Consider the following 15,589-nt stretch of genomic DNA (forward strand, 5'->3'; position numbering starts at 1 on the left):
TAATTATTCTTAAAAATTTGAAAAATATCCCCCAAAAGCTAAGCTTATTCATCATTAGTAGACAAGAACAAAAAGAGACCTCACAGTTTACTTCTCAAACAAAGAAAATTATACTTGATTTCAGTTCAAAAGCAAAGAAAGAAAAAGAGAGGAATGAAATAAAATTATGAGATAAATCCAAATGAATACTGAATATAAAAAACTCTAATAATGTATTTGGGAATAAAAACACATATAAAATTAAGGTATATAACCACAAAACCATACAAATCAGGAAGGTGACAAATGTTCTAGATATCTGCACTGTATAGTACAAAAAGCAGTTGGACTTCTGAAAATCAAGGGTATGTGTATATATTTTGTATCTCCAGGATAAATGCTAAAAATAGTAAAAAAAAAGGAGAAAAACAGCCCCATAAAAATATAATCAGCCAAAAACAGAAGGAAAGAGAAAAACATCTAACTGGCAAAAAGAGAAATACTTGTATATTAAAAACATAGCAAATTTAAATACAGACACATCAGTAATAACATTAAATGTAAATAAATACTCCAACTGAAAGACAAAGTATCAGACCGGATTAAAAAAAGAAAACCAACTACAAGCTGCTTACAAAAGAATACTTCAAAGAAAAAGAAGGAAAAATGTGTGTCATACAAATGGTAACCAAAAGAAAGATGATGGAAAGTATATAAATGTCAAACACAGTAACCTTGCAAAAAATAGCTAGCAAAGATAAAGACATACTTCCTAATGATGAAAGATTAAATTCGCAAGAAAGATACAAGCATTTTAAACTTGTATGGTTAATTTCAGAATACATAAAATAAAGACTGATGAAACTCAAACAGCCACCTGCACAGGTGTAGCGACAAGAATTTAACATATTGATCGTATGAACTAAAAGAAACCAAGGAGTTAATAAAGACAGAGGAACACAATTAGCAAATTTGCCCAAATGGATAGAGTACACTTCACCAACAAGTACAGAGCAAACATTATTGTCATGTAATCATGGAAATTTATAAAAACTGATCCTCTACAATTCCCAACACAGTGTGCAAGACTGAGAGTAATTTTTGACCCTATAGCAATTTAAATAAAAATCGATAGCAAGATAACTAGAAAACCATCATACATTTGGAAATTAAAAAGTACATTTCTCTCAAGCTGAATATATGGAAAACCTATGAAACAGCGAAACAAAGTCTACATTCATATCCAAGAAAACAGTATATCCAGTAGCACTAAAAGCATCACAATAGAACAACCCAAATATCATTCAATAGTATGCTAATCAATAGTAGACACATAAATTTTGTTTTATTCAGGTAACAGAATCTTAAATAGCAAAGAAAAAGAACCAAGTAACTACATGCACTGATACAGATGAATTTAACAATCATAACACTAAACAGAGGGTAGACCAAAAAATACATAAAAACAATTTTATATTATAAAGGCTCTATTCAACCAGTGATCAGAAACACATAATTGATTATACAATGAAACAAACAAAAACCAAGAAATGATTACTCTACAAGTTAGGACAATGTTTACGTTTTAGAGAACAAGAGAGAAATAAGTGGAAGGGGACATGAAGATACTTTTTAGAGTGCTGGATATATTATTTCTTGATTTGGTGGTCACATGGACAGTTTGTTTTCTCATAAATTGCTGGTCATACAATGGTTTTCTGCATTTTTTCATAAGAGCATCATATTTCACAATTAACATGTTACCAAAAAAAAGTAAATAAGAAGTTGAGAAACTAGTTACCTTTTAGCACCTTATGACCACTAGTCAAGACTTTGCCTTAACATTTAATAAAAATCCCTCTGCCGGTGGTGGATTCAGTGTGGGCGAAATACAGATATGAGTGCTTGCACAGGCACACCATCTTTGGAAATTAAAGAAACTGGTTCCACTGCTTGCTTTACAGGAGAGGAAAGGGAGTGTGAAGGAATACTTCTCTTTTTTTTTTTTTTTTTTATTTGAAGAGATAGAGACAGCCAGCGAGAGAGGGAACACAAGCAGGGGGAGTGGGAGAGGAAGAAGCAGACTCACAGCGGAGGACCCAATGTGGGGCTCGATCCCAGAACGCCGGGACCACGCCCCGAGCCGAAGGCAGACACCCAACGACTGCGCCACCCAGGCGCCCCAGGAATACTTCTCTTTTCAAACCTACTCTTACATCTGTTATAAAATTTTATCTCTTCTAAAAGCATTACTTACTCAAACACATGAATTTTAGACCCTTAATTTCAAAACAGTTCCAAGAAAGAGTCTGATTTATAACAAAAAAGTTCTCTGAAAGTTCAATTTCTTGTCATGCATTTTTCTATTCCAGTGTACATGTATGTCTCTACAAAATGACTATAACAATCCAAGAAAGCAAACACAAAATTTCATCCTTTTGTACAGCCTATATAAGAGAAATATTAGATTTCAATTGAAAACTCTCATGTAAATTACACAAGCCAAGGATTTCACTTAATGGTTACTTCCACAATTAGAAGATATGATTCTGAAAAAGAAAGCACTTGAAGACTGAAAATTTCGTTCTAAAACGCTTCTTAAGATTAAATTTTTTGTAGCTTCTCAAGCAAACTATTTTTACTTTCCGTTAAACTGTTGTAGAAAAAAAAGAAATCCACAAAACACAAAACCACCAACAGCAGAATTCATTCAAGACAATATTCAAACTCTTCTGTGACTGTAAAATAAAGATAAAACCATATCCAATATTTTTGATTATAAAAATTTCAATTATTTGCACCAAGATAGAATTATAAATACTGATCCTACGATGTGAAGGGAAAAAAAATCACAGAAAAGAAGGTATATTAAAAAAACAAGAATTCCCATTGATTTATTTAAAATACCAACAATATGACATAATTTAACACATTCAAATATTGGTTCATATATCTGAAGGTGCTTTAAAGTATCTAGAAACAAATATTCCCTCTTCACTCTTCTCAATATATATTATATACTGTGAGCTTTAAATATACTGTGAGCTTTAAATGCAAGAAATAACATTATGATGCCCAACTACACATTAAGACTGGCCAACAGGTGAGGAGAGTTGAGGCTGGGTAAAGGAAATGTAGTCTATCGTACTTTCCCCTTTACTTTTGTTATGTTTGATATTTTCCAAATTAAAGGGCTTCTAAAAATGCACACACACAAAAACAAATGGATTTAAGATAGTGTTTGAGAAGGTAGGAAAAAAAACTATGAAATGACACAGAAAAATATGGAAAACTATTAATGCTTTTTCCCTCCTATTAAAAAGTTTCTATTCAACATGACACCAAAGGAACTTACATATAATATAAACGGATATTTAAGTACTTATGTATCACTTTGTTTTTACTTCAGCATAAAATGTACGATAGAAAGAGTGAATAATAAAAGAAGGTATATACCAGTAAACGTACTTGCATCATCCCTTTCTATTCTGGTGCCATCACTAGTTGACACACAGGTAAAGTGCAGGGGTTCAACTTCTAGAAGTCCAGTGAGAGATGTGAAACTACCTTCGGCAGCTGTGCAACTACTGACCTTTCCATTTCCTGTTAAAGAGACAAGTTTTGTGCTATGTAAATTAATTTTCAAAAGGAAAATTATAGCTGCTACTCCAATTTCAGTCAGAGAAGATATATAAACACACAACCCTTATACAGTGCTTCCACAATGGACATGGGATTAAGAAAACAAACAGAAGATACTTGTTTCCATGTTGCAAAAGCAGAGTTGCATAAAAGCAACTTAGTGACCACTCACGTTAATATGAAACAGTAACAAGTGATTTAGATTTTAAATGAGGAAAAAATAATGAACCAGCTACTAATATTAGCGATTACACGATGTTAAGAATGCATAAAATCAGCATTCTTTCACACTGACTGTATAAATATGACACTAAGTAAAAACTAAAGAAACATTCTAAAATATTATCAAGATTTATCTGTAAATGTATCTTTGTATTTTGTATCTTTTATCAATTTTAGTGAGGCCTACTACTTTATAATCATAAAAATACATCTGATACTTGAGCAATGCTGACGTTGGGGGTGCCAACCCAGCACACAGTCAAAAATCCACATATGGGGCGCCTGGGTGGCTCAGTCATTAAGCATCTGCCTTCAGCTCACGTCATGATCCCACGGTCCTGGTATCGAGCCCCGAATCAGGCTCCCTGCTTAACGGGAAGCCTGCTTCTCCCTCTCTCACTCCCCCTGCTTGTGTTCCCTCTCTTGCTGTCTCTCTCTGTGTCAAATAAATAAATAAAATCTTAAAAAAAAAAAAAACACACATAACTTTTGACTCCCCCAAAACTTAACTACTTCTATCCTACTGTCAACCAGAAGCCTTAGAGATAACATAGTTCATTGACATATAATTTTCATGTTTTATGTATTATATACTGTATTCTTACAATAAAGTAAGCTAGAGAAAAGAAAATGTTAATAAGAAAATCATAAGGAAGTGAAAATACATCTACAGTACTGTACCCTATTTATTGAAAACAATTCCACATATAAGTGGACCTGCACAGTTCAAACGCATGTTGTTGAAGGGTCAACTTTAGTTTAAGTTAGCGTATGTAGTTAAAAAAAATTAAAATAAAATAATTCACATGATCACAATTATGTGAACCATAAAACCACAGCAAGAAGACAGAAGAACAGAAAACAATTAAAAGTGTTATGTGGTATAGGGGAAAGGGGTTATTTTCAGTATTGTCCAAATTTTCCGGAATTAGCACTGCTTTAAACAGAATTCTTTAACAGATAAAATTAAACAGAAACCAAGGATGGAAAGGATGGGGAGATACAAAAACTATCAACATCTGAAGGACTAAACCAAATGCAAGACCAAATTATCACAAACCTGTTCTCCAACATTTCATCAGTGCACATCATAGGACCTGACACTTGTTAAAAAAAAAAAAAAAACACACACAAAACTATTTATTGAGCACTTAATACTAAACATGGGAAATACATGAGAAAAGGACAGGACCCAGTTCTCATTAAATACCTACTCTGTGTTACAGATTACTAGGCACTAAACAACTAATCATACAATTGAACTTAAAAAAAAAAAAGCGCTTACCCCATGATCTAGCATTTGGGCGCAAGGTATTTACCCAAAGAATACAAAAATACTAATTCAAAGGGATACACACACCCCAATGTCTATAGCAGATTATCTACAATAGCCAAATTATGGAAAGATCCCAAATGTCCATCGACTGATGAATGGATTACGAAGACAATGGAATATTATTCAACCTGAAAAAAAGAAATCTTGCCATTTGCAATGACATGGATGGAGCTAGAGAGTATTATGTTAAGTGAAGTCAGTCAGAGAAAGACAAATACCATGATTTCACTAATGTGGAATTTAAGGAACAAAGAAAATTATCATAGGGGGGAAAAAGGAGGCAAACCAAGAAAAAGACTCTAAGAAAACAAACTGATGGTTACCATATGGGGGGGGGGGGGGGGTTGGGTTAAATAGGTGTTGGGGATCAAGAAGGGTGATGAGTCACTAAACTGCACATCTGAAACTAATATTACACTGTACGTTGACTAATTGGAATTTAAATAAACTCAAAAAAAAGTGCTGTTTTAATTAAAAGAAGTTCCAAGGACTAATGAGTCCAGGGGAAATCAGTCTAAGTCAAGGAGTAATAAAATACTTTCATGATGAGGAGATGAGATTTATGGGAAGAATGACATTTTTATGTATTTATTCCAGTCAGGGGAAACCTGGCAAAAGAAACAACATAAGTGAAATCTCTCCAGTAGGAAGAAATATGGCACATTAGAGGAACTAAAGGAACAAGGAGGCTGGAGGAACATTTCTCAATCCAAACACCTCTCTATATATCTTCAAAATGATTAAGAACTGTTAAAGAACATTCATCTATGTTGGTTGTGTATGGATAGATAGATAGATAGAGAGATAGATAGATAGATAGACACTCATCCTAGCAGAAATCTTAGGATATTTTAAACATTAACTCATGTAGTAGTAATAAATTCATTAGATATAAACAGCATACTCTGATGAATAATAACTGTCTTCAGACAAAAATAACTTTATGAGGGGGCAATGTTTTACATTTTTGCAAAACTCTATAAAATCTGGCTTATCAAAGAGGGTAGTTTATTGTCCTATCTGCCTCCACATTCAGTATGTTGCAGGATGTTGTTTTGGTAGACCTTTATTAAAAAAATGTTGGAAAAGGAATATTTTTAATAGTCTTACATATTCAAAAACTTTGGCAAGTGGTATTTTTTTTTTTGAAGATTATTTGCCAAGTGGTGTGTTAAATCTCTCTCTCTCTCTCTCTTTTTTTTTTTTAAAGTAGGCTCCACGCAGTTCATGCCACTGCAAGGCTTGAACTCACAACAGAGAGATCAAGACCAGAGCTGAGACCAAGAGTCAGATGCTTAACTGCCTGAACCATCCAGGCATCCCTGGTCTCTGACATCTTACTGATGCCCTTCTCAAACTCTAGAGCATGTTAACTGGGCTTCCTGTATTTTTAAGAAATCTCTTACCCACTTGGAAAATATTGGTTGACTACTATATACATACGTTAACACATTTCATTATATATATATATATATCAAAAAATGACATTCAGTAATATCAACATAGGCCATCAGAAAAGTTGTTATATACTGAGAAGCTGTCAAGCTCACTGGATGATGTAAGTTTTCCAAAACTTTAATTTTTGCTTAAAAGCTCTTTTAACACTGGCAAGAAATACTATCAATTGGATGGATACTGGCAGTTCTTTTCTATTCATTTTTTTAAAAATACCTACCAAACAATCAAGTGCAAATGAACATATTTTGCAAATCAGTCATTCTTTTAATACAAATGGTGTTCCATAAAATAAGCAACTAGTTCAGCTTGTAACTCAAACTGCCCAAGTATTTCCTTAAAACAACCGTAGTACTTCAGTACGCAGCCAAAGTGCTTCATGCCTATTTCCCATTTCATCACAGAATAAACATGAGTATCGACAGTTTCAAAACTTAATAAAATTAACAACTTTTACTGCCTCATCAGGGACATTTTTAATGAAACTGGCATACTTTTGATTGCAAGGGCAGAGTAGAGAACATCATGCTTTTGCACAATTAGTATAAATGTCTATGCAGTGAAAAAGGCAAATAATATTGTTCTATCACAAAGACAGTTGACCCACGGATTCCCTGAAAGTTGTCTCAGGGACCCTGAGCAGGTCTACATACCACACTTTGAGAATCACTGGACCAGAGAGAGTTGACTAACAGAGGCAATGGTACTAGATTAGGTGGCAAGGGAAAGAGAGCCAGATCATAAGAGATTTTATATGCTGAAACAAAGACTTTGGACTGCAGAGTAATGGAAAGACATGAAAAATATTTTAAGGAGAGAGGTAAAGTGACCAGGTTTGTATCCAAAAACAATCGCACTCATTGCAATGTGGAGAATGTACTCAAGTGAGGCAGCACCAGTTAGAACACTATTACTGTAGTCCAGATTCAAGATGACTGGCTTTCCTATAATCATGTGATCATGGGAGGTAAGAGAATAGATTTGAAATATATGATGGTATAAAAAGGTAAGAGAATAGATGAAATATATGATGGTATCTGTTGACAGCCTCAATGTGGAGGCTGAGCAGGAGGTATCAAGTATGACATTCAGATTTCTGATTTGTGCCAGTGATGCCATTAACTGAGAAAAGGAACACTGCACAAGGTTTAATGGTGAGAAATAAAATGCAACATTCAGATGGAGACTTATGTCACGATTTCTAAGTCCCTTCTCTTTACTAAGTGTGCTACTCTTGCGTACTTAACTCCCTGGCCGGACCTGAGCTTTAAGGTCTTTTCCTTACATTCTCTCCATAATGAAATCTCCTTCTCTCCTAAGTATACAGAAGGCATCTATATATCTAGTTCTAACCTCTCCTCTGAGGTCCACTCATAAATTGACGTGTCACTTGAACAGAGAGATCAGCATAAAGTAGTCAGAGCCTAAGTCATCAAACAGAAGAGGTAACATACCCACAGCAACATAAGCCATTAAAAGGCAAGTTAAAAGATCAATAAGTTCAGTATGACCTCTTTCATTAAAAATGTTCATGAACATGTGTAGCAAACAAGTCTAAACAGCTAAACATCCTGTTAAGGTAATCTAAGAGGGTGGAAAGATTTTAATTAAGGCACTTTATATTTTATTTCTATTTCTGTATTTGATTTTTCTTTCGCTTTTTCTCATGATTCATAATTTAAAGTTTAAGAAACTGAAATTAACGGCCCAAATTTACTTCTATTTAATGTGATAATTATCTTATTACGTTGACCTAAAACTCTAACATTGTGGTTTACTGACAACACTTACAGTAAGTTCAGTAAGATGTAAGAAAATAACGGTCATTATTTTCATTAACAAAACTAAATAAACACCAAATTATGGCACCTGAAAAGGTTATACATTCAATCCTAAAAGCATATTCTTTCAGAAATGTATACGAGAATACATGTAACACTGTACAAAGTTTAACTGAGTATGCTAGTAGATGTAGAAAATTTTTTTCTCCATCTTTACTTATTACAATAAATATACATCCATCTTATTTTCTGAAATATGAAATAAAATGTTCTTTGATTTTGTGGCCATCAAAGGCATACCAAATAAAGCAGAAAAGGCTACAACAAATAAATTTTAAAGTCTCTTACGAGCATTAAAGTCATACTGACATGCAATGAAACACAAAAAAACGAACAAAAAGCAAATTCACAACCCTTCCAAAAATAACTTCAATAATTTTTTTTTTGAGGGAGAAGTTATAAAATAAAGGCAAACAGTTTCATGAGTCACAGATGTTAAGTTCTGAAGAATTTTAGTTTTTCAAGACAGAACACAGTAACCACAATCTGTTGTCAATGGTAGCTTAAACCAAATACATAAAATTCAGAAATTCCTTTAATAAAGGATGTTACTACCTGAAAGGACATCTGACAAATCAATTTCATCTGACTGGACACCAATGCTGCTGTTGTATACATTTTTACAAGAAGAACCGCTCATCTCCAAATCAAAAAGGACTGGATCAAATGGTGAGCTATATAATCCATATCTGAAAAATAAAATAATGTCCTAACAATTTTCCTGTCAGCCATCTAATTAACAAATTACCTATTTACTTAGTTTTGAAAGCAGTTTGACACAGCGCAAAGGGAAACACTAATCAGATTTAACCCACGAAATTCAGTGAATCTCAGTTGTGTTCCCCCAGAAACGTAAACTCTAAAGGAGACTCAACAAATGTGATTCTAATAAACTGGCAGGTAATGAACCAAGAATCTTCATCTGCAGATTAAGATAACCAAGCACCCTTCCCTCAACTCCGCCACTAATTACACTGACTCAGTAGAAAATACAAAGGCTTTGAGTAAAATTTTATCAAGATCGAGATTTCTCATCTAAAAAGATTATAAAAATCATCGTGTTAAATAAAAGAATAACTTCCAACACTGAAGATCAGGCAAGAACTCAAATCTAACCTTCAGCTATTTACTGCATTACGTTGAAGTTTTAGAAAAATCAACCAGCAGATGAAGAATACTGATTATGGCCAGTAAATGATTTATATAACTCCAATCACAAAATTCAAACCACAGAGAAACAAATTATTTTAAATGCTTCTTCAATTAGCAAGAAATACCACTTTTAAGCATTTTAATATAATTAGTCCTCCAAATAACCATTTTCAGGACCTTCAAAATTGTTAAAAGGAATTATTTCAGAGAAAATAGAGGAAAGAAAACCTTAGCCTAATATTTAGAAAAAGGAAATGCACAAATATATTTTTGCAAGCAAATATATATATATGTACACATAGTTCTGTGCAAAGCTCGTATCATATCCTGAAAGGCCCGCTGTTAGTCATTTCGTATATTAAAATACCTTGTCTGAAGTAAAGCTTCCATTGGTGTTAGCCTGTCCTGTAACTGTTTGGACACAGCCGTAAGCAAAGATGCACAAGCTGTACTGCACCCAGCCAAATCTTCATCTTTAACATAATTTAGTAAGACAAAATACCAATAGACAGAACCTGAAAACAATAAAAACAAACCAATGTTTCTTTTCCTCATTGTTCGCTAACAAAGAGAACTTCAGATTACATATTTATCAGTAAGTCGCCTTACAAAACAATTTATACAGAATGGATCAATTCCTTGGAGGACACTAAGAAGACAGTAACAGAGAATTTGAAATGTGTTTTTTAAGGACTAGATAAGTCAACCTCATCATTTAGGTTTTCAATAACTTGAGATGACTCTGAGGGACATTTTAGAATAACTGGAAAGGTACAGAGATGTCAGGTCTTCCAAGCCATCCTTCCTGAAATACTGTTTGGTTTATATCAAAATTTTCAAGAACAATGGACGGCTATGAGGTACAAGTAACACATGCTGACAAGTGAATATAGTTATCCTATACTGCCAGTTAGATACTAATCAACACGGTTAAAAGACGATCATTATCATGTACTTTAAGACTTTTATAAAACATGAGATATCTAAGTACTAAGTACACCCCAGAATTTAAGCATCCTACCTCAAAGAATATTCTCAAAAAACTATTTTCAACTCCAAGGCTGTTAGAGTGAGCAACTGAGTCCAAAACATTCTACTCTATGTAACAGAGCTAATAGTTTCACCCAATTTATGTCCAAGGTAAACAAAAACAGATTCTTTACCCAAAGTAAGATATTGATAAAATAACCATATAACAACTAACTTTGAGTAGGCTCTTTTTCTACAATACCACAAAGATCGAATATAATCCTTGTAAGTTGATTATTAAACAAAAGACTGTAAGAAACGTCTACAAAAAGATAACATTAGGTTTAAAAGGACAAATCAGTAGCCCTTTATAGTAACAACAAAACAGAATTAAGAATATTTTTTAAATATTTTTAAAATATTCATTACTTTATATATGTGCTATTTTAAGGGACCGCTTTATAAAGTGCTACTTGATAACTACATTCATTCCTTTTTTTAACACCACATTCACTCTTGAATGGCATGTCTATAGTCTTCAAGTGCTGAAGAAATCTACTGGCCCCTTTAGAGAGTTCTCGTTTGCCAAAGTGCCTACCAATCGCACACAATACATGCATCGAGCATTCTACTTATGTCATCACTCTGGCACTTCCTGGCTTTTTATCAAATTTGTGATATCTGATCTACAGTCAATGAACAACCAAACAACTCAATGATTTTAATGAAATATAGAAAATGTATGAATTAAGATGATGCTATTTACTTAACTCTCCCACTTTTTCCAAGCAGTACTACTGAACAGAGTGTCTGCCAATCTGATAAATCACAATTCATCAACCCCTTAGAGAAGCTACAGAAAAAAGGGGGAACAACCGAGGAAAAAAATACTTACTAAATAATCCTGAATATATTGTGAGATATTTCCTATGCCTACTGCTATTTGTGATTAAACTAATTTCACATACCACCAGTTGCTGCTGCAGGTAAAAATGACATATTATCAAGTAAGGCCTTCAACAGAACAGATCCAAAACCTGGTTGACATGGGTCACATTTGCCATTACTGAAAAAAATGTAAAAGAAAAAAATGTAAATATATCACTCAATATCTAAATTCAATCCTAAACATGGTATAGTACCTAAGAAAACCCTTTAAAATATATTCATACAGATTACAAGAAAAATCTGCCCTAAAGCCCTTTATACATATAGAAAGATAACAGGGACTGATTATACTAAGGATCTTTGTAATGGTTTTCTTCACCAAAAAGGGCTAACAAGCATATATAGTCAATACTATTAGTTTTTTTAACATTTACTAGATGGTTTAAATCTCAGGGTCTAGAAAAAAGGTCTGCACAATCTTACAAATAAGCCTGGTAAGACTGTCATATAACAGGGAATAAGGCCTTAGGGGAATCCAAAGACAACCAGGGAAGATAAAAACAAAAGTGGGAGAAGCGTTCCCCTTACGAAACTCCCCAAACTGCTAATAATAGGTAAAGAAGCCTAGTAGAAAACTTTAATTAAAGGGCACCTGGGAGGCTGTCAGTTAAGCATTCGATTCTTGATTTCGGCTCAGGTCATGACCTCAGGGTGGTGAGATCAAGCCCTGCTTTGGGCTCTGTTACTTAGCAGGGAGTTTACTTGAAATCCTCTCTCTCCCTCTCCCTCAGTCCCTTCCCTCACTCGTACATGCTTCTCTCTAAATAAATAAAATCTTCTTTAAAAAATGTATGCAATATGACATTTTCTCCTAAAAATCTGAAGTTCATTCTTAGAATCTCGATAACCCTCACCAACTTTTGAAAATCCTGTAATTACACACTCATTCGATAAGTATCAAATTACACCACAGACACAGCCATCACCTGCCGAACTGCAAGTGCATCTATAAACTAGACTTCCAACAAAGCACACCAACCTAATGCACAACGCTAGAAATCGGGCACACTTATGGGCTATGCTTCGTCCTGCCTCAAAGAAGCAGACGCGCACGATGTCTGAAAGACATTTTCGTGTTTTTGAAAGCAGGCTCTCATTTCCCTCTTTGGAGCTGCAAAACAATAGCAGACATTTAGACTCATCTTGAACTTCTATTCATAACATCCAAAGGGCAATCATCAGTGGTAAGTAAAATCTTAATTATTAACCTTCCAGGTCCATTTGAATGTACTCCAGCTAACCAACAAAGGGTATCCAACACAAGGCTCTGGGCATGTTCTGTGATTTGGCCATCATCTGCTTTTCTACAAAGAGTGTTAAGAAGCTTCTCATGAAATTCTGAAAACTGTAACATAGCACATCGTTGCACTCTAAAAAAAGAGAATATAAATACATTAACAACCAAAACAGAACAGACTAAAGCTATCACAACCTGGTTGGTCATTTGCTTCACTGTGAATCATGAACATCACAATTAAAAATATTTTTTTGAAAATTATTACAGTGGAATGTTGATCTCTTAAATGTTATGGTATTAAAAGATTTAAAACAGCATATAAACAATACTTGGTTTATAGAAAGTTTTAAAAGAAAGTAAGTTTGGGGCGCCTGGGTGGCTCAGCCAGTTAAGCGTTTGCCTTCAGCTTAGGTCCTAATCCCAGGATTCTGGGATCGAGTCCCATATCAGGCTCCCTGCTCGGCGAGGAGTCTGCTTCTCCTTCTGCCCCTCCCCCTGCTCGTGCCCACTCTCTCTCTCTCTCTCTAAAATCCTTTTTTAAAAAAATAAAAAGAAGAAATTAAGTTTAATAATGTATTATATTCTGACAAAGAGTGAATAAAACTTCAAATTATATTTCTTTCCTCGTTCTACAAATACCATTTGTACAAATACAATATTCCTGGTATACTTCAAAGTACTGTATATATACCAGGGATAAACCAATGAGGTAGAAAGGTAATTCATACCCTCACTGAGATTACAAGTACGTAAGTAAAATGGAAAGCAAACAAAAACTTTCAAGTAAAAGGAAGAGTTAAAAATTTTATATGTGTTGTATTTACTAGAACTCTTTGTACATTTATTACTATAAGAATAGTAGAAGAAGGAAATGAGGTTACCTTTCCTTAGAAATTGAAGTTTTCTTAAATCTTCGAATGGTGACTGAGACCTCTTGCAGTAAGTCACAGCCCCGGAGGTTCTCTGATTTTCGGGCACCACTTGCATTTTCATTCTTAACATTAGATGATTTTTCCTAAACATACAAAAACAAATAACTCAATGAACAAACAAATGAAACTAAAAAATTATTTACTATTTAAAGTTTTAAAAAAAAAAAGGTAATAACTGAATTATGACTATCAAAACATACACATCAAATTAAAATGATAGCTTTTAACCCTCATATTCAGTAAATGACTAAATTCCCCCAGAATTATAATGGGGAAAAAAAAAAAGTCACTGTTTTAAAGGCAATAACCCAATTAAAGATTACAAAGCCAAAGTCTTGAGACCAAGTCCCAGCCATAGCACTTAAAAGCGATATGAAATATGACCGCTCCCCAATCTCTAAGGTTCACTCACTTTCAGTATGAAAAAATGGAGATAATAGTAGCACCTGCTCTGCCTACCTCAGAGTTATTTTGAGGATTAAATCAGATAAAGTACACAGAAGTCCTTGAAAAATTGGAAGACCTATACAAATATAAGATGATTGGTGTTACTGATATTGCTATTGTTGCTTATGAATAATGATGATAGAGAAACAAAAATCTCCAGAGTTCAGGAAAATCCAAGATCAGACAATTATGAAGAGACTGCATGGTACACAGCTACTTGTAGAAAATCAACCTTGAAATTAGGATTTATCTCTAACATTATTCCCCAACTTCTCTTCCTGCACCCTCCCAAAAGTTTAACAAAAAAAGTAGTGAGTTACCAGTAAAAGACACAGACATAAACTCTAAAACCTAAATAAATATTATGGCCTAAAATAATTATAAAGGGAAGTGTCTGCTAACAATTACTCTCTCCTGAGTATACTTTATAAACATTTGCTTAAAGTTAATTCAAAATATATTCTTCTTAAATACATTTTTAAAGTCACTGCAAAGAAAAATTATAAACAAACCACGTGTCTATTGAAAAATCAATGAAGGGTCATACTCCTTCCAATTGTGTGTCAAATCTTGTCCATAATGTTTATAGTAGCATTGTTGTGGTTCAAAATGACACTGCTTCGTACCTTGCCTGCTGCGACTTTTGCCAAGAGTGAAGCAAGTGAATAACCCTTGTTACTCTGGTGTTTTAGGGATGGAAGTCTTACTACAGGGCGTATACCACCATTACAGATCTCATCTGTTCCTCTTTCATTCACTGCCTTGACGTGGATTAAAAAGGAACGGTATTTTCCTCCTGCCATACCTAGAGGAGCAGCACAGAATGGGAAAAATAACTTAATCACCAAAAGACCAAATTGATTTTCATCTTCACAGAGCAAGTTAATTCCAGAAGAAAAATACACTTGATTAGAATTTTCAAATTATACTGTTTGAGTATAATCATCGAATAACCTTCATATGTTGGTAGCAAAAGAACAAAAAGCACAGGAGTTACACAAACACCATAAGATGGAAAATTCTAATTATTACAAACACTTTGCATATTTTTCCCCAATGAAATTATTCATTTTAGTAACAGACATTTTGTAAACTACAGAAAAACACACACAATAAAACTAACTTTAAGGCACTACCCATAGATAATGATGGTATCATTATGCGAATCCATCCAGTCTTTTTATGCACGCATGCACACACACATATACATAAGCACTGTGGTATTAATAGATGAAAAAGCACAGGCTTTGGGGTCACTACCTGGGTTTGAGTAATGGCTCTGCCATTTATTAGGCATGTGATAAATTAATCTGCTGTGGTTTGGTTCTTTCAAATGTAAAATGGGAGTAATAACAGTAACTACCTCAAAGACAACTAAAACACAACTACGCATGGCACGAAGACAGCACTCAATAAATACTGGTTATTA

General features: G+C 33.9%; 1 protein-coding gene across 15 annotated transcripts in view; it reads right to left on the reverse strand.

Moving 5' to 3' along the window:
- BIRC6 (baculoviral IAP repeat containing 6) overlaps positions 1-15,589 on the reverse strand; it is a 235,638-nt gene that overhangs the window by 149,618 nt on the left and 70,431 nt on the right. For 12 of the 15 annotated variants that reach the window (XR_004625038.1, XM_034659673.1, XM_019803710.2 and 9 more), the window contains 8 exons: positions 14,787-14,965; positions 13,663-13,796; positions 12,753-12,914; positions 12,524-12,655; positions 11,565-11,662; positions 9,995-10,142; positions 9,031-9,164; positions 3,436-3,582 (listed from right to left, as the gene is read on the reverse strand). Coding sequence is in view for 14 of the 15 variants with exons in the window: in XM_034659673.1 (XP_034515564.1) it covers positions 3,436-3,582; positions 9,031-9,164; positions 9,995-10,142; positions 11,565-11,662; positions 12,524-12,655; positions 12,753-12,914; positions 13,663-13,796; positions 14,787-14,965 (1,134 nt within the window). In the remaining variant the exon portion in view is untranslated. The remainder of the gene's footprint in view (positions 1-3,435; positions 3,583-9,030; positions 9,165-9,994; positions 10,143-11,564; positions 11,663-12,523; positions 12,656-12,752; positions 12,915-13,662; positions 13,797-14,786; positions 14,966-15,589) is intronic. The other 3 variants (XM_019803711.2, XM_034659672.1, XM_034659667.1) reach the window with 1 other exon arrangement.

Source organism: Ailuropoda melanoleuca, chromosome 4 (genome assembly GCF_002007445.2).
Source record: "Ailuropoda melanoleuca isolate Jingjing chromosome 4, ASM200744v2, whole genome shotgun sequence".
Classification (NCBI taxonomy): Eukaryota; Metazoa; Chordata; class Mammalia; order Carnivora; family Ursidae; genus Ailuropoda; species Ailuropoda melanoleuca.